This window comes from Fundulus heteroclitus, chromosome 5 (genome assembly GCF_011125445.2).
Source record: "Fundulus heteroclitus isolate FHET01 chromosome 5, MU-UCD_Fhet_4.1, whole genome shotgun sequence".
NCBI lineage: Eukaryota > Metazoa > Chordata > Actinopteri > Cyprinodontiformes > Fundulidae > Fundulus > Fundulus heteroclitus.
In genome coordinates this window covers 21,044,025-21,066,035 of record NC_046365.1, presented here as the reverse complement: position 1 = coordinate 21,066,035, position 22,011 = coordinate 21,044,025, and the positions used below count along the sequence as shown (strand labels likewise).

Sequence of the window (22,011 nt, the reverse complement as noted above, 5' to 3'; positions counted from 1 at the left end):
ACATGACTAAACACTAAAGCAACATAGGAGTTTGGTAAAAAAGAAAATACCTCAAGGCAACATGAAAGTAATCCTACCTGGTAGAGCTACAGTACAGCTAGCTGCTACAGGAATTTATTTATTTATTTTTGCTACAGGAATTTAGAAAAGTAGGAGTTTGAAACCTCCATGAACAGTGCCTTCAAATGATGATGGACTATGTATGATGCGTTTATTAGCTATTTTCCCATGTGGCAAACATCTTGATAAATTACTACTGTAGTGGGTTATTGATTAATGCTTAACACAAGCTTTCCTAAAAATAATGTTTTAAATATTGGTGATTATTAACATTTTGTTCTATTCTAAACAGAACTGAGGCTCCAAATCAGCCCACAACCCAACCTGTTAAAGTGGTCTTCCTGTGCATTTGGTGCAAAATTACATTGAGTAATCTTAGTTGTACATAAATGATGACATACGACTTCTAACTTCATCTTCACGATATGGACACACAGAAAGTGATTAGGCTGCGTATTAAAATAGCTGCACTGAGTGATGACGGTGGCAACCAGAGCGGCAGCATTCACAGTGTGGGTGGGCATTTACCTACAGCTAAACAAGGACAACTGACAAGTCCAAATTGGACTGTTAAATGCCGTTCATCGTCTGTAGACAGAAGATGTTATTTCTGCCATCGCAACAATCCCTTGCCTGTTCTGTGGGTGAAGGAACATGTGGATGGGGGATGAGAGAGGAGGCGTCAGGTCAAGAGGTGAGCATGGGAAAATGAGGACAGTGGGAGGACTGCACTAATCACATGCTGTGTGTAAAAGGATAGCCATGCAGCCTCGGAATCTGGAAAGTGCAACCAGTGGGCAAGTTATGTTTTTATTGCCAGCAGTGGATTACTTTGAAGTTGACTTTTTACACAAGTAAAACATTTATCTTTTGAATTAAGGGTCTAGGGACTAGTTTAAAGTCTTCACAGCTCTGTATCAATTACCAACACCCGTTGTTAATTGGGTTGAATTTACAATAGGGTAGAAAATGGTTCTGGGCCAAACTGATAGGCTAATATAATCATTGCATGAGCAAGATGACAGATCTTTGACTCATCATGTCTGTTATCGCAAAAAAAAAGATAAAGATGGACAATCTGATGAACAAAAGTCAAGATGAAATTGGATTTTGCTGGAACATCTGTCATTACAAGGTTATAAATAGATGTATACTAGGCAGAGTTTTGATAAACACTGACAATCTCTGCTTGGACTTTAATGCCTTTGAAAAGCAACGTGGAAACAATATTGCAGCCCTGCAAAACAATAAACAATCTATGTTCATATTGTTAAGGAATGACCTGTGAAATTACAGAATCATTTTACTGTCAGATGCCTAAAACGTGCAAATACAGTGTCCATGGCAACGTGAAAAAATCTGCATGGCAAAACGAAACAATGGTTGAAAACAACTCTAATCCCGACTTCAGAATTGATACAAAATCTCTCACAGTAAAACCAATATACAAACACACGCTGTAGAGTAATAAAATAATATATATTTTTAGTGATGAATTCAATATAATCTGCAGGATAACCACATGAATATTATATGTATCTGAGCCTGTGCTAGGTGTGGAAACAATAAGAAAATGTACGTTTATAACGTTCTGTTCCTGCAAAAGTGAAGGAAAAATAAAACATTCATGACTACAGGCATTACCATGAAAATGTGCTTAATCCCAACTTTCATCTGGTTACAAAACAGTGGGGAAAAATTAAAAATTAAACAAAATAAACAAAAATAAGAATATGGTATCTCAAGTAGAAACAAAACAATTAGAATGCCTGAGAGAGGCTTGGTGTTGCATAAAGGATTGAATACATTGTGGGAAGCTACAGTATGTACCCCATTTTTCTCCAGGATATTTTCATTTCCCACTTACTGGCCACTTTATCAGGCACATCTCCTAAAATATCGGTTGCCACAAATCCCGAATTGGCCAATCACACGGCAGCAACTTTGCGTTTGGGTATCCAAATGTAGTCAAGACGATATGCTCAAGTTCAGCATCAGAATAGGGGAAAAAAGACACCTTGACTAACTTTGGCATTGTTGATTACAGATGGCCTGAGCTGAGTATTTCCAATTTTTTCTTATGTTTTAAATACTTTAACAATATCTCCAATTTGCTCTTGGTCGGTTTTCTTCAGACGAAAAAAATAGCCAAGTTTATATATAATCCAGCAAGCTTCCTGGTTTCTAAGTTAACTGGGTTTTCTTAACGATGGTGAAGTTTGTTTGAGTTTGTTTTTGTTCATCCTTCCATCCTCTGCATCCACTTATCCTCACAGGGTCGCAGGGGGGTGGTACATAACAGTGAATATTGGGCGACAGACGGAGTACACACTGGACAACAAGTCCCTCACAGGGCCACACAGACACGCACTGGACAAACTGCCACACACACATACACACCTAAGAAACATTTAGCGAGACCATTTAACCTAACAGTCATGTTTAAACACATTTACGCTGAGTGCACATTGCCCTACATTTTCAAATTACAAACGTTGTGTTTTAGACAGCTTAGCCAAATGTACAAACTTAGCTAGCAGAGACTGTATTTCCTACAGCAACTCAAGAAATACAACCTTCCACCGGAGTAGCTGGTCATCTTTTACACCGCTATTATACAGTCTATCCTGCATTCGACCATCACTGTATGGTTTGGCTCGTCCACAAAACAGGACAGGTCCAAACCAAAACGAACAATTGGGCCCGCAGAGAGGATCAATGGGGCTGACCTTCCCTCCATCCGGATCAGGATCAGGAAAAGGGCAGCTAACATCTCTGCAGACCCTTCACATCCTATACACAAACTGTTTAGACTTTAAGCTACAGATCGCCACGACAAACAATTATTTGCAAAAACCAGCATCCACAGAGACAGTTTCTTCCTCAGGCTATCAGTCTGACGAATACGATGAACACCGTACAGCCAGAGTAGTCAGCTAATCTGATGAAACAAAATAAGCTTATTTGTATTACCACAACCTGCCTCTATAAAGAAAAAGGGGCCACATATATATATATACTGTTTCTTTAGCTTGTATTTTATTTCCACCAAGGTTTATATATTTCTATATAAGATTGGTACACTGTGACCGCATGAAGCTAGAAGTCAAACTCCTTGCTCGTGCAAACAATGTTGGCCAAGATTTTGATGTTAAGTGTGATACCAACTGATAAAAACAAGAAATCATCTAAACGTAAAGCTTACCTGTGGTGCCTTCACACTCAGCCAGGTTTGTGTATTTTCTCTAGGTTTTTCAGGATGATTCATAGACAGAGCACGACCCTCTCCGCTGTTTTATTACTACTGGCAAATGTGTCAAGCTTAGCTCATTCACACTCACTCCACCTCCAAGTACACCCTCCACCTCATCTCTAGCGCCCAGCCCACACAATCACATTCCACACGGATTCTTGTTACCAAGCGTGATAATGTGACCGCTTTTGTTTTCACCTTTTCAGTACCTGTGAGTGATGTCCCATGAATGCAGCAATGGATACTTTGCCAGGTGTTTATATGCCTCTATATAAGTGTGAACAGATTTTCCGATCTCACTTTGTGAAAAGAAAAAAAAAAGAAGCACCAATGACTTTCCAGCCTCTCCATAAATCCACAAACACAGAGAAAGAGAAAGAAACATAAAAAGTCAATCTGAATCGATGTAATACAAATTAAATTCTCTAATTCTCTAGGCGACTTTAAATCAGCTGCCATTGCTCGCTGAAGTGGACTGCATTGCACAGCAACTAGGATAGATTTGGAGTATGTGTAGCTGAACTGGATTCTGTTTATATGATTAGATTGAACCGAGTGTATATTACTGCACAGAAATGTTATCTATTTGGGTGGTGAAGTGTCTAGAAATGACTTCTGCTGTTAATTCGCCGTAGAATAATTTGTTTCTTGCTCACAATTAGGGATTGTGATCCATGCCTTGTCAAAGCTGTGGTTGTTGTACCTATCTGAAAACACTGTGTGCTCTAATGCAGCCGTTTTAAATAATATATATACAGACCCATTCAAAATATTAGTATATTAGTGAAAAGTTAATTTATTTCTAAAGGTGAAACAAATTATAGAGACTAATTACACCCAACCTCATGTTTTCAAGCTTTTGTTTCTATTTATTATGTTGACTTTTTTTTTTCTCACAGCTATTGAAAACACGGCATTTGAAATTAAAATATTACATCAGACCAATAAGAAAACAATCCTGACACAGAAATGTGGTCTTAATGAAATGTGTGTTTAATCCACTTAAAGGTTGTTATTTTTAAAAGGTGGTTTTAATCTGACACAAAGGCTCATTTCTTCATTGAAACCAACTCGTAACCGGTTTTCCTTCTCCGATCCTTCTAGGTTAACAATAGGAAACATCAAAGAAAGCAATGAAAACCTTTTAATATTTGTGGATGATCAATTTCTCACTGAAGAAAAATAGTATATTTCTAACCAGAAATGACTGAATGACTCTTTGACAAACTTCAATGACACAACAGGGCTGCTCTGTTAAATCAACCTGATTTGCCCTTGTTTAGACATGCATGACGTCTTTCAATATGCCAACAGGCAGAGCAAGATAGGAAGTGTGACGGCATTGAACTATCCCAGTCAAAGAAGAAGTTAGGCATTTGCTCATGTACCCACAGATATTCTGCACAAAGTATTTATTGTGTTTAAATAAAGATAAGGCCATAGTTGAATGTCTGTCTTTCTCTACAGTTTACAAGACTACTAATGTACCGTATTTAAGGGACAAAGGAGGCCATAATATTACTCAGGCAAATGTATTCATCTTAATCAGCTTGTTAAGAAGGATCTTGTTAATGACAATTTCTGTCTCACTTGTCTGTACCATGTTGGTTAGAGGTTTGCATATCTTTAAAGTGGCCATGAATCTCTTAGTTCTCTTGGGATATTACTAATAGTGGTGCATTCTAGACCATTGCCAGCCATTAAACCATAAGGAGAAAAAAAAAACCTAAATGAATATTACATTCATGGCCCTAAAGAGAGTGTGTAAACTTCCGCAGCTTAATAAAATGCATTAGATTTGTAGTCATATGTAAGCTCAAAAGGCACTTGTCTGTGATTCTAAAAGAATGGTTGTCTACAGTGGGTGGATTCACACACAGCATGACAGCATTTACAATTGTACAAGCTTCTGCCAACTTCAAGGACAAACATGTACCTAACTGTGAGACTGGCACAGGAACAAGGCCTTCCAAGATATTTTTAAATGTCACACATAGTGATGAAAGTCAGTGACAGTGTGAGCCCCAATAACATGCATGACTCTCCCCCATTGTAACAGAAAAGAATTAAAAACCAATTTCATAAGCAATTAACTGACTTTTTTTTTTACAATAGGTATAGAAAAGGGATTACTTGTACCCATACCGCATTGAAAACTTATTTTATCAAAACAAAAGGAGTTCTTAATTTTCCAAGCTGCAAAAATGTTTAACCTATCTTAATGAAACTGGAGGAGAAGAAAAAGAACTGTTCACGACGTCACACAGATTATGAGAGTGACCCTGATAAAAGTATTTAGAAATTCAACATTTACTTCACGACTTCTTTTCAAGGAAAGAACCAAAAAGCTACGGTGCTTCTAAAAAACATTCAGCCGGTGATTCTCAGAAATATGTTTTTTACGCAGATAAATTATTGTCATGACCATCTTTGTCTTGATCTGCTGTAATGGTTTGGATTTTAACTAAATAAATCAATCAATCAAATGCAAATATCTAAATACTGTTTCAGTGTTAGAAGTAAGAAACCTAACTAACACTAACTAACTCCCTATTGAGGTATCAATGAACTGGAGCGAATGACACAGTTGTTTCTAACTATGTTAAAAGTAATTGAAAATTACTATGACGATTATAAAAACACAATTAATTAAACACTTAATGTAACGATTTTAAAAACGCATTCTGGTACGCTGGTACAGCAATTAAGCAGTCAGGTGATGTTTGTGACAGGCCTGCCGCCTGACAACGGCTGCAAATTGAAATTTTAATGGATGTCCAAACTGATTACATTATCTTGAAGATCAGATGACTGCTCCTCATCAAACAACAATTACATTTTATAAAAGATGGCATTGAAGGAACAGTCACCAATGTCAGCTCAGCTATGCACGTTCCTGTACAAATGCTTTGCTCTATTATTTAGTATCTGTACCTGCTTATCCTATCAGTTTCATGGGGAGAGAGGGTGCAGGATACTGGCGCACCCAACAGACCCATAGGCAAGTACCGGGGTACAGTCTCGACAAGTTCAAACACATCCAACAAAAGTTAAAAAAAAAAAAAAAACTAGCCAATTGACAAGTCAACAATCTCTCCATCTTTTATTCTATCTACTGAGAGACCTTATAATTGTACCAATTTACTGAATAGGCAGTGATGGGATGAACAGTGTCCTTAAAAATGTTTTTACCTCGTGGTTGCCTCCCACCGTTTTCTTTGTCTCCCTCAGTTCAGAGATTTCAACAATCAGGTTTGAATGAAGTCAAGACAGGGGCGTTAAAAAGCATTGTAGATTCTCCACAATGCAAACTCTATTTGCAAAGTTAACTCTAGGTTTAGTCGTCTGCTTTAACAACTACCCAAAATATTTTCCAACCAACTGGGTCTGACTGGATCTGAAGTTGTTCAAAAAGCTAATTCAAAGTAAAATTCTGCAAGCTATAAAAGTCTCCAGGATGAAAATATTTTTAACATTATTATTTCGGATCTGGAAGCCAATGTGTAAAATATGCACTATCAAATTTTTATTCATTTTAATTAGATGTTTAGTACTAACTAATTACAAATACCCGTATTATACATTTCTTATTCATTCCCTATATAACTGACCAAAAACTAATCATTGGGTCTTTCTTATAGCATGGGTCAAATATTCAGTTTGTTTGCAAGTATCCAGTAATTCCATTTTAGTTCCTAAAGAGGCAAAACTAGTGTTCATGTATGTTTTTCCCTTTTAAATTTGACTCAATATCTCCCTTTTTTTATGCATCAATATGACACACATCAATAGAACAATTTAGGATTTCAACTAAATATTGAGTCTAAAGTTTTAAAAACATTTTTTTGGTTTATAGTTCTTACTTTATTGTATGCCATTTTAGGTATTAAAATAGACTTTGCTCCATCCCCATCTTCCACAGGATTTGTATCTTTTGAAATGACACGTACTGCTTGGTACCCTCCCAATACTATACTTTATGTTTATTGATACACCAGCTTTTAATTGTTTTGTTTTCCACCATGCTTTTCTTAGTGTTTTCAAATAGTTAAACAGTCAACATTTCACCAAGGTTTATAATTAAAATTTTTGCTATGGTTTAACTGCTTCTCCTTGTCGCAAATAATAACAAAATGCTCTTTAGGAGAAAAGGGCAGTAAAAGACCAGCAAAGGGTAAATTTCCAAGTTGTAAAAAAAAGACTTATAGGGCATCTCATAACATTTCCCTTTTCCCTGGTATTTGGGCTTTCAGCTTGGAGTAGTTATATTTATTTCCCTGTCTGCAGACAAGAAGCAACATAAAGGGCAAAGAAAGAAATTAGCACAAGGGACCAGAGAAGGCGGCCAAATAAAACAGCAGCAACATGAAGAATGAAACACATCCAGGATCAATATATATATATATATATATATATATATATATATATATATATATATATATATATATATATTATATATATATATATCTATGCTGTAAGTCGTGTCTCTATAAGAGAGAGGACTGGCTATATTCTTTCTCTTATATCTCTCTGTCTGTCTGTTGTATTCTCTCTCTTATCTCTCCTATATCTCTATCTCTCTCTCTTTCTCTATATATATATATATATAATTAGAGAGAGAGAGAAGAGGAGAGATGGCGAGAGATGAGGAGAGAGATTCTACAACAATATGAACACTAAATTTGGAAGTAGTGATAGCAAAGTCTCCAGCTCAAACGAGTGTTGTTAAGGGACTAATTCACGCAGCTATGTCTCCAATGATGTGAAGGAAGTACCAAGAAATGCTGTCTGACTGAAGTTGGAGCACCAGCAGCTTTGGGATCTAAAAGACTGGCACCCTCGCCAGGTATTTAAAAGTGCTCTGTGTCAAGGCCTTTCTGCCAGCAAGTTGCCAGAGTTGTGAACGCTGCTTCCCAATAAAAAAATGTTTATTTATATACCTTCAATTTTTGCCTTTATTCAGGTAGATGGTGCAATTTCTATTTCAGTTCTAACTGTGTTTCACATGCACACCCATGTCTCTCAACAACGTATTACAAAAAATTAATATCGTAGATGGTTGTAACTCCGCTTCAACAGCAGGACGTGCTCACGATCACTCAGGAGGGCTGACTGAATTTAAAACATGTTTGATTTTCAACCGGCCGTCCGATTTCTGATCGGCTCGTTACCGCCTGTATACCACACGACGCAGGACGCACGATCAAGCTGAAACTCGGCCCGATCCAAAAAATTCTCGCACGACTGAAGAATCGGCCCGAAAAGGGCAAAAACTCATACAATGTATGCCCAGCTTAAAGAATGGCCCCTATCCCAAAAAAAAGAGAGCAAAAACAAAAAAAAAGCCTCAAAAAGCTCTTATGGGTCAGAAAAGTGTGTATTAAAGGAGCAGTAAGTAATTATGACACCTAGTGTTTCAAATCGGAACAACACATACTCAACAGCCTGCAACGGAAAACAGCCTATGTCGTTTCCTTATCAGTCATCACTGCTGGGAATTTGTTTTTATTGTTTATAGGGAATGTTCCCTCCTGGGTGACAAAAGATAATGTCTTTGGTCAATTTCATAGTAAACTTCTTACTCATTGCTCCTTTAAGACTATTTATCTGCTTTAAAAAGCGCAGTTATGTTTTTTGTTTCTCACTTTCAAGTTATTTTTTTCTTCTTCTCTGAAACATGATTATATTTTACTGTTAAAGACACGGTACTCATGTGGCATTTCTTAGCACATTTCTTAGCACTTACTGCCCTGTATTGCTGAGAGAAAAACAGCAAGAATAGTAGAAGAAATGTGTTTTACTTTCATCCCAGCAAAAGCAAATGCTGCAAATGTCTAGTTTTGTGTTGGTTTGGGGTCACGGGTGGAGACTCGATGATTGTATTCCACTTGTGACATAAATGCACCCTGTAAACATTAACAACTGTGCGGTTGGTGTTCGATGACCAGTCACAAGACCTCAAGCGGCAGATATGTAAGCTGGTGTGGGATGTATGTACACGCCGATAGGTCATAGACTAGCATGGTGTCACACAAGTCCATCGTGGGCCTAGTGCCTGAAACACGCGTGATATTAGTAAAACACAAATGTTTTCATATACTCAGCATAAATTCTGTTCATTTAGCTGTGAGCAGACAGGGTAGTTTTATTATCACCCTTGCACAGCAAACACTATCTTCTCTGCAGACCGCTGACTCAGCTAAGTAGCTATTTCTCAATTCTTCTTCACAGATAACTTTTCTTGTTATTGAGTTCCAACTTGAAAAGGGAAAGATAACATCCAGAACAGAAGCACTGCTTTAATTTATCAGCCCCCCCTTTTTTCTTTCGTTCTTTCAAACACGCCCACGCACTGAAAGAGTTTAGCCTCCGCTAGCTTTTTCCACATCTTGAAAACAAGATTAAAATGTTATCGTTTGTACCACCTGCACAAAGCTGCTCCGACTCCCGCCACAGATAAACCATCAGGCCTAATCCTGAACGCCAGCAACACACACCAGATCGGGCGCAAAGATTGGCTAAAACAGCACGGAGAGATGCTTGTAACACAAATTCTTTCTCCAGTGGATTGTTACTTTTTTCTTTTCTTTTTTTAAATAGAGGCTGAGTGTTTCATAATTACAGTTGAAGTTAAACAAGGAGATAAGCAATCATCTGAAAAGCTCCACTAAGCCATAGCTGAACGAAAGAAGCTGATAGGCTGACATCTAGTGTCCAAAAATAAAAGGTGCAGCGTAACTGAAAAACTTAATGGGGTATAAACCTTTTCTTATGAATAGTTAACATGTCGCCCAACAAGTAATGACTGTGGAAATTAGGCATTGCTCAAGATACACATGGTGAAAAGAGCTCCCTTGGCAAAAATAAATAACTAAATTATATGGCAGACAAATCACAACGTAGTTGTAATGAAAATAAACTTTACAGGCAATACATTATTAACCTGACAACAGCCAGATGTATGTATCGCTCCGCCTAGCTCCACTCACATATGTGAGTGGAGCTAGGCGGAGCGATACATACATCTGGCTGTTGTCAGGTTAATACATTATAACATCATTTAAAATATTTTTTTCTACGAGTTTCATTTCAAAAAGCTAAATTTACACTCTGAAGACTAATTATACATAGAAAGATTTATGTCAAGCATTTATATTTTAATAACCTGGATAATTGTGCCTTACAGCTAATGAAATTAATATTTAAGTCCATTGGAGAGAAGAAAAAAAAAGGCCTTTCAATAAAGAAATGTTCATATGGCCTACGTAATCACAGAGGAGGCTGCTGACTTGGCAGTTGTGGAGCAGACAGTCGTAAGTTATAAAAGGTCAATGCTGAAAGAGCTATATTAAAATATATTTATAGAAATTTGAGCAAAAGGGAAAAAAAGTGTAAGGTGCACAAGAAACAGGGATAGCAGCAGTCTTGTGAGGGAAAGTCTATACGGTCTATCGCAAACGGAGGTATTCAGGTAATGAGCCACAAGTCATCATTCCTTGTGTTAAGCTGCTCCTGAACCAGAGATAATATCAGAAATATCTTACCTTGGCAAAGGAGAACGTGGATCAGACTGTTCCTCTGGGGTTCAAAGTCATCTTTTCAAATGAAATAAAATGTTTCACTTATTTGGAGATTTGAGGTTTAAGAGTCAGGAGGAAAAGTGGCGAGGCACAGAATCCAAGTATCTTGGGGCCTGGTGTCAACTTTCTGTCAGTCAGTGCTGATTTGAGGAGTCCAGAATTATATCTGACAGAAAATCAGTGGAGCAGTTGGTAGCACTGTTGCCTTGGGGTTCGAACCCCGGCCCAGGGCCTTTCTGCATGGGCTCTGCATGTTCTCCCTGTACATGCATGGGTTCTCTGTAGGTACTCCAGCTTCCTCTCACTGGATTGAAAAAACGTGACTGACAGGTTAATTGGACTCTCCAAAATGGACGGTTAATAGAATAGGGTTAAGTAAAAGATATTGTCTCACAATCTAAAAGAGTTGGCAAAGTGGACTGGCTAAATACTGCTAAACCAAAATAATTACAGACTTCAACCGTCTGCTGGAATAGAATCAAAAATGTGCTCTGGAAAAGCAAGTAATTATAGGGTATGCGCTATTATGCAACAAGATTATTGCACCCTTTTTTCTTCCTTTTAACAGATATTAGTCATTTTAATTCAATTGCACAGATTAAAGATTTTTTCTAATGATCGTCATGCTCTAATTTCAAAGAAAGCTGCCATTTTAACAGCGGTGTGTGGACTCCTGGGAGCCGCTGTTACGTTTATTGAACCGATTATTGAAATAAGCCTTTAAATAATTTTCTCATTATTTGAGGCACACATGTATGGTTCTCTGACATAAAATGGTATTTAAGAAATATACAAGTGTGTCACATGTTCAAATCTGTCTCGTCATACTGTTTGACCGAAACAAGTAAACAGCACTTAGCCAGCCAGACACTGATAAAAACGTATCAGTGTTAATATAGTGAGATCTTGCAGAACAAAATCTTGTCACACCCTTGATTCTACATGCAATACACACACGTTATGTTTCACAAAAGTCAGTTAAGAAACAATTGTTCTCCATTTATAATTTAATAGTTCTGTATGAATAAAGATATTTAACATACAACAATGTGAGAGACAGAAGGACAAACGTTAGATGAAGAAAAGATTTTGCGTCATATAACTGCTGGAATTTTAACGATTAAAATCAGATGGCGCCAGTACTTTATCAATCAAAAATTATCATCACCAATGAATGTAATAAACTGTGTTGTGGTTTGTGAATGATCTAGACATTAATACTATAACAACCAATATTAAATAAGTGTTTTAAGAACGTTTTAGGGCCGATTTTTTTTTTACTGAAAAAATAAATTAGGCATATATCTTGATAAATACATACCCCTAACCATTGCTGTGAAATACTACAGAACCCTTCTGGTTTTTGCTGTTTTGTCACACTTTGTTTAAAATTAAACACATTTTAATATGACACCAAAATAACATAAGAAAACAGAAAGCAGATTTTAAATGAGGATTAAATGTATAAAAGTAACAAAACTATCCAAACCAACCAGGGCCTATGTAATAAAGTTGTAAATGCCACTCAAACCTAATAACAGGTTGTTCCAGCCTAGGACTGAGTCTGTCAGGTAAGTGCCAAGGAGTCTTTTACATCGCTGTAGAGGATTTGTTGACCATCTCTCATTGCCCTTTTAATTCAGCCACAATGGGGGGATTCTCAAGTATTAATGACTTGTTTATAAGGTTTTACTGCGACATCCCAATTGAATTCAGGTCTGAATTTTGACCCCGCCACCACAAAACCTTCACTTTTAAATTTTAGGCAGTCAGGTTTGGGCCTTTTAGCACACCTTGGATCACTAAGGCATAAGTGCGCTTGAGTTTACAGTCACAAACTGATGGTTGGACATCCTACTTTCAGATTTTCTGCTAGGGAGCGGAAGTCGTGGATCCATCGTGTGATAGTTCAATGACAAGTGAAAAAGTTCGCACAAAAAGTTAATAGAATATTTTCCATAACATCTCGGGGATCATCAATCTATTTTTAATGCTATCATGTGACTGGCCTGTTGTGCTCTATTCGTCAGCAGCAGTTCTGGCCTTAGAAGTCTACATCCTCCACTAATGGGCTCTTTTCCCATAACATGTGAAGCAATTTGGATTACCTCATGCATGAACTGTGCAAAACAAATAAACTTGCCATGCCGGTTTAATGTTTAATCATGAACACTGATCTCAACTGAGACATCTTTAGATTCGTTTTTGGTTCATTTGTGACCTCCTGAATGGATCGTAGACGCTCTCTTGGAGTAGTTTTGGTGAGCTGGCTACACCTGAGACGATCTTCCAGCCCTGTGTTTCTTCCGTCTGTGAATGACGGCTTTCACTGTGGATCGCTGGAATCCCAAAAATCGAGCAAAATGGCTCTGTAGCCCTGTTGAGGATCTCATCTTTTCAATTCTTTTAACAGATAGGGGGGATGATTTGTTGCTTTTTGAAATTCTTAAGCCCAATTCATATTAGCAGGTCATATTTAGTTCCTGTCTTGAGTATAGGGGTCAGGCAGTCATCAGTAATAACACTGAACTCTTGCTTTCCCCCGCAAAAAAAGGCTTCATCATAATTATTCCTAGAATAAGAAAAGGGAAGGAGATTATTAATTTTTTAACAAAACACAGCTTGGACTGGATTGATATTTTTTTCCCCTTTAAAAATGTTATTGTTCTAAAAGCCGCTTTTTGCTCATCCTTGTGTTTTTTTGTCTGATATTAAAATCTGTGAGAAACATCTGAAAAGGTGTTACAAAAAAGCAAGAAGAGAAGAAATCCTTTTTGGGGGTGGGGCAAATACTTTTCCATGGTACTGTACATTGTACTTTCTCCTGCACTGTTTACATTTTAATTGTTTTTCTGTTAAATCACTGCTGCACTTTATCCTGTAATTTTATCCTGTAATTGACTTGATCCTGTAATTTACTCTAATTTACTGTAATTTTCAAGCTGTATGCAAACGAAATTTGGTTCTGTACGCACTCTGTGCATACAAAATGACAAATAAAGTTGTCTAAGTCTAAGTCCTAAATAATAAATAAGTTGACAGAAATAACTAAACATTCACATTCCTGTGTACCTGTCAGCTGGCCCATCTAACAGCAGGATGCACACACCGCTTCTCATCCTACAGTAATTCCTGCTCGCCTTTAGGAGTTAGCAGATGAGCCTCGGAGGAACGCGCCGACCTGTTCGGATCTAGTGATGCAGCATATAAACTGCGCTCTGCGCTGCAACATGAGCCCTGAAACGTCTTAACCTATATAACACACACACACACACACACACACACATTACACGCGGCCTCTCTTTCTCCGCGGTCAAACGTCCAGATGGATCCTCTGGTGGCGTTTCAGGTTACACTTCTGGGTGAAGCGCTTGCCGCACGCCAAGCAGCAGTAAGGTCTCTCGCCCGTGTGGACGCGCCGGTGAGCTTTGAGGTTGCTCAGCTTGGTGAAACTGCGGCCACAGAGTTGACAGCAGAAGGGCCGCTCGCCGGTGTGAATCTGCATGTGTGCTTTCAGGTTGCTGGGGTGGGGAAAGCTCTTGTCGCACTCCTCGCAGTGCAGGAAGGGCCTATAGAGCTGAGAGTCAGGCAGGGAGGCGGGGGCGGGCTCGTGGCAGTTTGAAGGCGGATTGCGTGATTTGACGCCAACCCACGAGGCATTGGCTCGGTTCGGAGCTAGGGTCTGTTTGTCACCCAGGTGAGCGCTCTGCGCTGACAGTGTCGACGAAGCGCCTTTGGATGTGGAGGAAACTCTGTTAGGGTTATTTAGGTGTATAACCTGAGAGCGAGCATTGGAGAATGCCGCTGTTGTAATGCTGGACAGCCTGTGTGGAGGCTTCTTCAGCGGGCGGTGGAGGTGTTGTATGGCTGCCTGAAGTCTGAGTCCAGAGCCCCTGTGAGAATGCAGCTTCAGCCCCTCCTGCGTCGAGGATCTGTGGTGAACGTGGTTTGGTTTGTGTGCTTCTGAGTTCACCCGTTGCTCCTGTGATGAACAGCTGAACGATTGTACCTCAGCTTTTAAGAGTTTCTTTTCTGCACACACGCTTTCCTTAAACCCATCAGAGTCGATCACTCCTTCTTCAACAATCCCGCCCAGCGAGTTGCTGGGCTGCAGTCTAGCTTTAGGAGATTCAGAGGAGGAAACCTGATCTCCTTCTGAGGTAAACTGAAGATCTGCTCTGGTCGGGCCTGAGCGCTCGTGTTCCAGATAATTCCCAGCACCTTTAGCTCGGGCTGGATCAAACTGAGCTTCTGTGCCAAGCCTGGGACTCTGCAGGAGTGCAGCTGCTCTGGCCGGCAGGTCCGCCCACTTTGAACTGAGTTCAAAGGCTAAGACAGCGGTCTGGTCCGCAGCCAGGTGTGTTTCGACCTGGTTCTCTGGAAAAGCGCACGCGGTGGACATCTGCGGGTCTCTCTTGATGACATTCCTCAGTAACTCTTCACTTCTTCCTTGCGCTGGTGTTTGCTGTGCCTCGATCATGTCGCCCGCGCTCTCTGGTCCAGCTTCACCTGGAAGAATTTATACAGAGCTTCATTGAAATGACCTGAAGTGTGCTTACAGTTAGCGATAAAAGCTATTTTGTTTGCATACTTATTTAAAAAAACATGTTTTACTTAACATTTTTAAATAAAAGCTCACACAAATGCCCACCTCACCCATCCCCAAACTGCTGCCACCAAAATATCAGATTATAATGCAGCAGGAACTTCACTGCGTCGCAGATTTCAATATTAAGTTAGGAAAAGACCCAGTCAAGACATGATGTGTGAAATGGGTAGGTTGCCCAAAAAAAGAATGTCCAGAAACAGTGATACACGGTGGCGGCAGCATCATGCTGTGGGGATATTTGCCTCCTCAGTATGCAGTCAAGTTCTCCGGAAAGAATTATTTGACTCAAGTCCGGTGAATCAGAGACACATATAAAAGTTGCAGGACACCAGATCCTGAGGACTGGAGTTGAAGACCCCTGCGCCAAAGCAATGCTTGAGTGGTTTAAAGGGAAGAATTTCAATGTGTTGGAATGGCCTAGTCAAAGTCCAGACCTCAGTCCAATTAAGAATCTGTGATTAGACTCGAAGACCACTGTGGTCAAAGTTGATGGGAAGATGAATGGGACTGAAGACATGGAAATCCTGCAAGAAAACCTGGTGTTTCCTACAACAGACTGGAGACTAAGATGAAAGTTCATCCTCCAGCAGGGTCCTAAATATGCAGCAATAGACACTATGACAGGGTTTAGATCAGATTACCTAAATCAACTCAGACTTCAGTATTAGAATGTCCCAGTCAAAGTCCAGACCAATATCCAATAAAGAATCTGCAGCAAGTCCTGAAAATTGTTAATTTTCTCCTTTTAGGAAAGAAGAAACGGGCAAAACTCTCAGAATCCAGATGTGCAAAGGTGGTAAAGTGATACTGCAAGAATACTGCAAGAGAGTTGAACCTGAAAAGGTAATTCAAAAGACTCTTCTACAAGGCATCAAATCAGGAGAATGTAAACAAATACACGTCACAATTTTCAGGTAAAAGAAAAATTCATTTGTTAAAAATGTAGGAAATAATAAAACATGCTACTTTGTGTTAATCAGTAACATGAAACCCCAGCAAAACTTGAAGATTGTCGTTGTGACATGACAATATGTTGAAAAGTTAAAGGGATATGTGTCATTATTCTCACATGTCTCAAAATAAACATTTACATTAACATGTACAGTAAGTATTGTGTTTTCTTTGTACATTTATTTAATCACAGATACTTACAATCAGGAGAACTGCCCCACTCTCTCAAATGCAGAGAGGAACAAGACGGTTTCTTTACTTCCTCCTCTTTCATTTCCATCACTGGCACGATTTCCTTCTCTTCTGTGAACTGAACAAAGAATACGACACGTGACGAAAACCAAGACAACTCGGCAGATAAATAACTGCTTTAGGATTTCTACAATCTGTTCATACGCCCCCAAGTTTTTTCAAGCCTCTCTGGCCACCAAACAAGCTCAGCACAAACGTGCCATGTTTCTTTTACACTACAGCAGTGTCCAACACCACTGCACATTATTTTCCACATTTCCTTGTTAATCAAGCAAGTGCAGGCTTTTCAAATTCATTTTTTTTAATGAAATAAAATATAAAACATCACAAAAATGTCCATCCCAGAAATCCAATAGGAAAAATATGATTGTATGGCTTTCTCACACTCCTGCCTGCATCGTTGTGAAGGTATTCTACCTTAAAAGGTTGTGACAGCTTATTCCAGTTCTGGCTTCTCATTGGTTCAGGCAGGTTGAGATGTGTTGAACTTTGGACTCTTGCAGCCCATCATTTTATTCTTATTTTGCATTGGTTCTTTTGTAAATCTGCTGCTGTTTAAAATCACTGGCCTAGGGCTGGACAATAATTCAATAACGATATATATCGATCGATAGACGTATATCAATTGATAGAAAAAAAAAGAGTCAATAAAAAGTTCAATAGAACAGTTTTCCTTCCTTTTGCATTCTAGCCTATCATGTAGGTTAATATTTCATTCTCCCAACCAATCACAACGCAGACCCAGGAATGCTCCGTCACCAAGCTCCGCCCCCTTCAACGAGTTCAGAGAGCATGCATTTTTTTATTTTTAAAAACTTGCAGTTTTGGGAAAAAGTTGGTTGAATAAAGGGTTGAGTTTGAATTCAATGTTTGTGTGTTCCGTATCTAAAAATAAGTCGCTAAGAAACAGTGTTAAATGGCCAGGGCTGCACTTAAAGTATATGTTTTGAATTTGGTGATAATTATTGATATCCATCAATATGATTTCTATTTTATTGATATGCTTTTTATCTATATTGTCCAATCCTACGCTTGCATTTGTTGTATGACCCAGAGGAGTTTATGGGTCACTAAGGGATTGCAAGGTTTCTCTAAATATGCTGCTGTTCATAATGGCCAAACAGCACCACTTCCATAACACCTATCTAATTTGCAGTCACATTCCATAAATTAGAATATGCATTCCTAAAATATTTGTTTGTCAGATTAAAAGTACCTTTTGAAAAAAAAAAACAACAACTTTATAAGCAGGTATTAATCATACTTTTCATTAAGCCCCAATTACTGCAAGAAAAGTTTAGTTTAGTTTATTGCAATACTATAATCTTATATGTTGTGGTTTTATTAGTTAGAGTTGGAAACAAATACCAGAAATAAAAGCTTTTCAATAATAGTCTAATTGATTGAATATTCAATTATTAAAGGGGCCATGACATCACTGTACAAAAACGTTCATGTATTGGATATTGCTGCATATGTGAATTCTTTAAAGAATTTCATTTAAAAAGATAAAGTCATGCTGTTATTTTGTTTATAATGTCCCTCCCCAGTAAAAGGGTTGGGTACGGTAATGATATGCAGCTCTACCTAGTTGACATCACTCTGATAGGCCACAACCATATTTGGAAAACCAGTCAAACACCCTCCCACACCTTTTCCCCCCTTCATCCACACCTCCCTTTTTACTCCACTACAAATCCATTATTATGCTTTTATGGCCAGTGAAAGTGTTTGTGTTGCAGGGTGTCGGCCAGGTGAGGCCAAGCTGCTTGATGGTGCTCTCTGATCGGAGAATATGAATTACATAGAAAGACAACCTACGAAGAAGGAAAACCCGTTTTCTGATCTTACCGATTTTTTTTTATCTGATCTGACCGTTTTTAAGCAAAGCAACAAAGCTGACCGCCCCGGGAGCAAGTCCTTTGGTATTCACTCTTGACATTCATACAGCCTCATGCACAACAGTTCATTTTATACCCCCAAAACCTCAGAAAAAAATTGTTGTGACGGCCCCTTTAAGTAACCTTTGAAGCACAGCTAATATCAGATGGTTAATAAGTCGCACTAGTTGCCATCTTGGGAGTGAGGTGAAAGTCAAAGTGCTCTCTTACAGACAGCTGATCGGCAGTGTGCAGCAGCAGGTGGGGAAAGGGGCACCACTGGCTTATACTGTTCTCCATACAGCCGAAGAAAGCTCGGGTCACTCTTGCACGTTCTCCAGTATCCCACTGAAAGCGCTTTAAACCTTATAAAACACAAACCCTAAGGAGTTCCTAAAGACAACTTATTAAAACCTTGCTTATAAGAATAGTCACTACCTGACCACAGCTCACAGTCTGACTTATTGCGTATAGTATATAATGTTTTCGGTGTCGTGCCAACCTGCGTTGTTTTTATGCCATTATAATTACGTGGCACCATAACTTTGGCACCTTCTTCTGATTACTGAGCCGATGTGACATGTGCATTTCTCCAATGTGAGATCAATAAAGCCTATCATTATCTTATCTTAACTTTGTGGTAGGGACATGATGACAAAGAAGCATCCTTGTTATGTCCTTCTACCTGCCTATCCCTCGTCAGGCCAGGTAAACCCTTCTTTATGGCCACCAGAATCAGCTTTATTCGCCAGGATCGTGTACTCCTACCAGGAGTTTGACTCTGGGTCGTACATACAGCACTGTATATCTGCTCTGACAGTCACGTGGCTCACCTTTAACCCTCTTCCGGGGCTCTGGGTGGCTGCTTGTCTGCAACTTGTCAACCAGCGTTCAACCGCATCGCCCGGCGTGTCTGGGGACACAGAGGGGGACACAATGCTGTGACACAGGAAGACCCACAATGCTTCGACACTCGTGCCGTTCGCTCTTACCATCCTGCCGCGTCTCTGCTACGCTGTCGGGACTCGGACCCGCGGCCTCAGCAGACCTTTCGCTCTTTTCTGCATCCCCGCCGGCGGGTTTGCTCTCGGTCCACTGCAGCTGCAGCCTCAGAGAGTCCGCCTCCTGTTTGCTGCGCCTCACCTCCATCATGAACACGTCCTCCACCAGCCGGGTAACCTCGAACATCGCCGTCTTCACCACGGCTTCCATCACGTCGGAGAGCTGGGTCTGAAAGGTCACGATGAGGGTGTCCGGGTCCGACATGATCCCCCCCTCTGCGCCTGTGTGCTCACCCGCTGCGGGTCCGTCCGTGCACGGCGTCCACTGTCACAACTGTTTGGGCCGTCGGTTTGGACAGCCAGCGTGTCCTCAGTGAGACATTAGTCCATTTGTCGGGATCGGAGTCCCTGGTTGGCGACCGTGGTGACAGGACGTAGCGTAATAATAAATGTTATTAAAAGATCTTTGCTGACATCAGAGGTCTCCTCGTGATGTTAGCATGACGCTAGCACCCGTGAGCTAAATCTCCTTAACAAAATAATCGAGAAGAAGCTAACCGTAGAGCGCATGCGCTACACAACCGCAACCGAACCGAACGAGCCACCGTGGGTTTGTCGATCGGATGATCGTTAATTAAGACACCGATATTGGGGTGAAGTAGGTCATCAACACCCACTTAGCGAACCCTTGTTTTTGCTAATGACATCATAGATGACGCGGTACGGTGGCCTCGGCGGTGTGAAAAGAATTGCACTACGCTTTTGGCCGTATGGTTACAATAATGGTCTTTGCTGATAATTCAAATGTGTTTTACAGATTTAAACACAAATTATATTCCAGATTATAATGAGAAATGGGTGTGTGGTTGCTTTGTATCGACCCATTCTTGGAGGGGGGATGCATGGTAGAAATGGACTGGAAAAATGACCAATTTTGAGAGGTTATTTCAATATGTGTGTGTGTATATATATATATATATATATATATATATATATATATATATATATATATATATATATATATATATATATATGGGTCAATGACGTATAAGGCCTTTGAGAGGCCCATTTTTAAAATACTTGAAATAATAATATATTTGGCTATTTTCTAAACATTTGGAGTGTAGTCTACACATGCATGTGTGCGAAAACTTCAAACAAAGATATTTTAGTGCTTTTAAACTTTAAATTTAACATAACATCTATATATAGATGTTATGTTAAATTCAATTACATAGTAAAATAGACAGTTAAACGTAAAACAATTACACTTCAAAAGTGGTAGTTTGTGATTTAAAGATGATTGCAGTTTATCTTATTGTTAGCCTATATGTTTTACTGCAGTTGGTTTCTCTTTGTTCAAGTGCCGAAAAGACTGGTTGGAGGCGGCGTGAAAACTTTCTTTTAAATCACAGGGTGGCCCATCAGGAAAAGTTTGGGAGCCACTGAATGAACCTAACAGTCGTGTTTTTTGGATTGTGGGAGCACAATCTAGTTGGACTGTTAACTGAATCATCATTTGTTTAAGTTAGTAGTTAAACTGTATTTAAAATCATTAATTGTTGCTTTTAGTTTCTATTTTACCGCATTTTATTTTGTTTCATTTTTTTTTACATTTTATTCCAGCTTGCTTTTATTTTTCTGTTTTAATCATGTAAAGCACTTTGCGTTGTCCTTGTACTGAAATGTGCTATAAATTTGCCTTGCCTATCCATGAGAGAACACACAGATCCACAGGGAGAACATGCAAACTCCACGCAGAAAGACTCCGGGCCAGGACATGAACTATTTCTATTTTTAGTCAATTGTGAGTCATTCATTTTAGAAACCACATTTTGCTGATGCTACAGTGGCATATCAAGAAGCTGAAAATGTTGCCCAACTTTCCAAGCAAAGTACTTCAATCTTAATCACAGTGGATGGAGGCCATCTGTGAGACATTAGTTTTTTAGTATTTCTACACATTCATTTAGCTTTTTTGCAGGATGGCTCTGTATTTGGCCCCAACAACTCTTATCAGCTTCCCTACACCTGTTGATGAAAAGCCTTCACATAGCGTAATGCTGCCGCCACCACCATCTTTCCCCACAAGTAAGGTGTTCAAGGTGATGTGCAACATTTGTTTTGCACCTCACATAGCATTTTGAATGCAGACCAAAAGTGTTTGTCGTCCGAAACGACTGGCAGCCTTTAAACGGAACTTCCTCTGGTTTTCTTCTTGTGTTATTCTATCAAGGCTAGATTTGTGTAGTCCAAAACTAATAAATCAAATAAGGGTTAAAACAACCGGACTGCAGCTCTTGCAGTTGAAAGAGTTACAATCTTTATTCAAAGGACGTTCTCAATTCAAAGCTCGTAAGGAAGAGGTTTAGGAAGTACCTTTTGCATATTTAAATTCACATGCAGATTAGATTCCCCTAACAAT

The 22,011-nt window shown here is 39.3% G+C and overlaps 1 protein-coding gene across 1 annotated transcript; it reads right to left on the bottom strand.

Annotated features, from left to right (window-relative positions):
* Positions 1-13,854: 13,854 nt before the first annotated feature.
* On the bottom strand, positions 13,855-20,273 carry si:ch73-109d9.3 (zinc finger protein 354B). The gene is made up of 4 exons (XM_012870203.3): positions 19,578-20,273; positions 19,419-19,498; positions 16,655-16,763; positions 13,855-15,402 (listed from the first exon to the last, which is right to left on the bottom strand). The coding sequence occupies exons 1-4, from the start codon at positions 19,849-19,851 to the stop codon at positions 14,207-14,209; spliced, it is 1,659 nt and encodes a 552-aa protein (XP_012725657.2). The 5' UTR covers positions 19,852-20,273; the 3' UTR covers positions 13,855-14,206.
* Between the last annotated feature and the right edge of the window lie 1,738 nt (positions 20,274-22,011).

What these genes read in the sequence shown, in the direction of transcription:
- si:ch73-109d9.3 (XM_012870203.3), bottom strand. Translation starts at nt 19,851, where the DNA reads ATGTCGGACCCGGACACCCTCATCGTGACCTTTCAGACCCAGCTCTCC. An exon ending in AGCAGAGACGCGGCAGGATG is followed by an intron (nt 19,499 to 19,577) that starts GTAAGAGCGAAC and finishes CTGTGTCCCCAG; the next exon opens with ACACGCCGGGCGATGCGGTT. An exon ending in GCCCCGGAAGAGGGTTAAAG is followed by an intron (nt 16,764 to 19,418) that starts GTGAGCCACGTG and finishes TTCTTTGTTCAG; the next exon opens with TTCACAGAAGAGAAGGAAAT.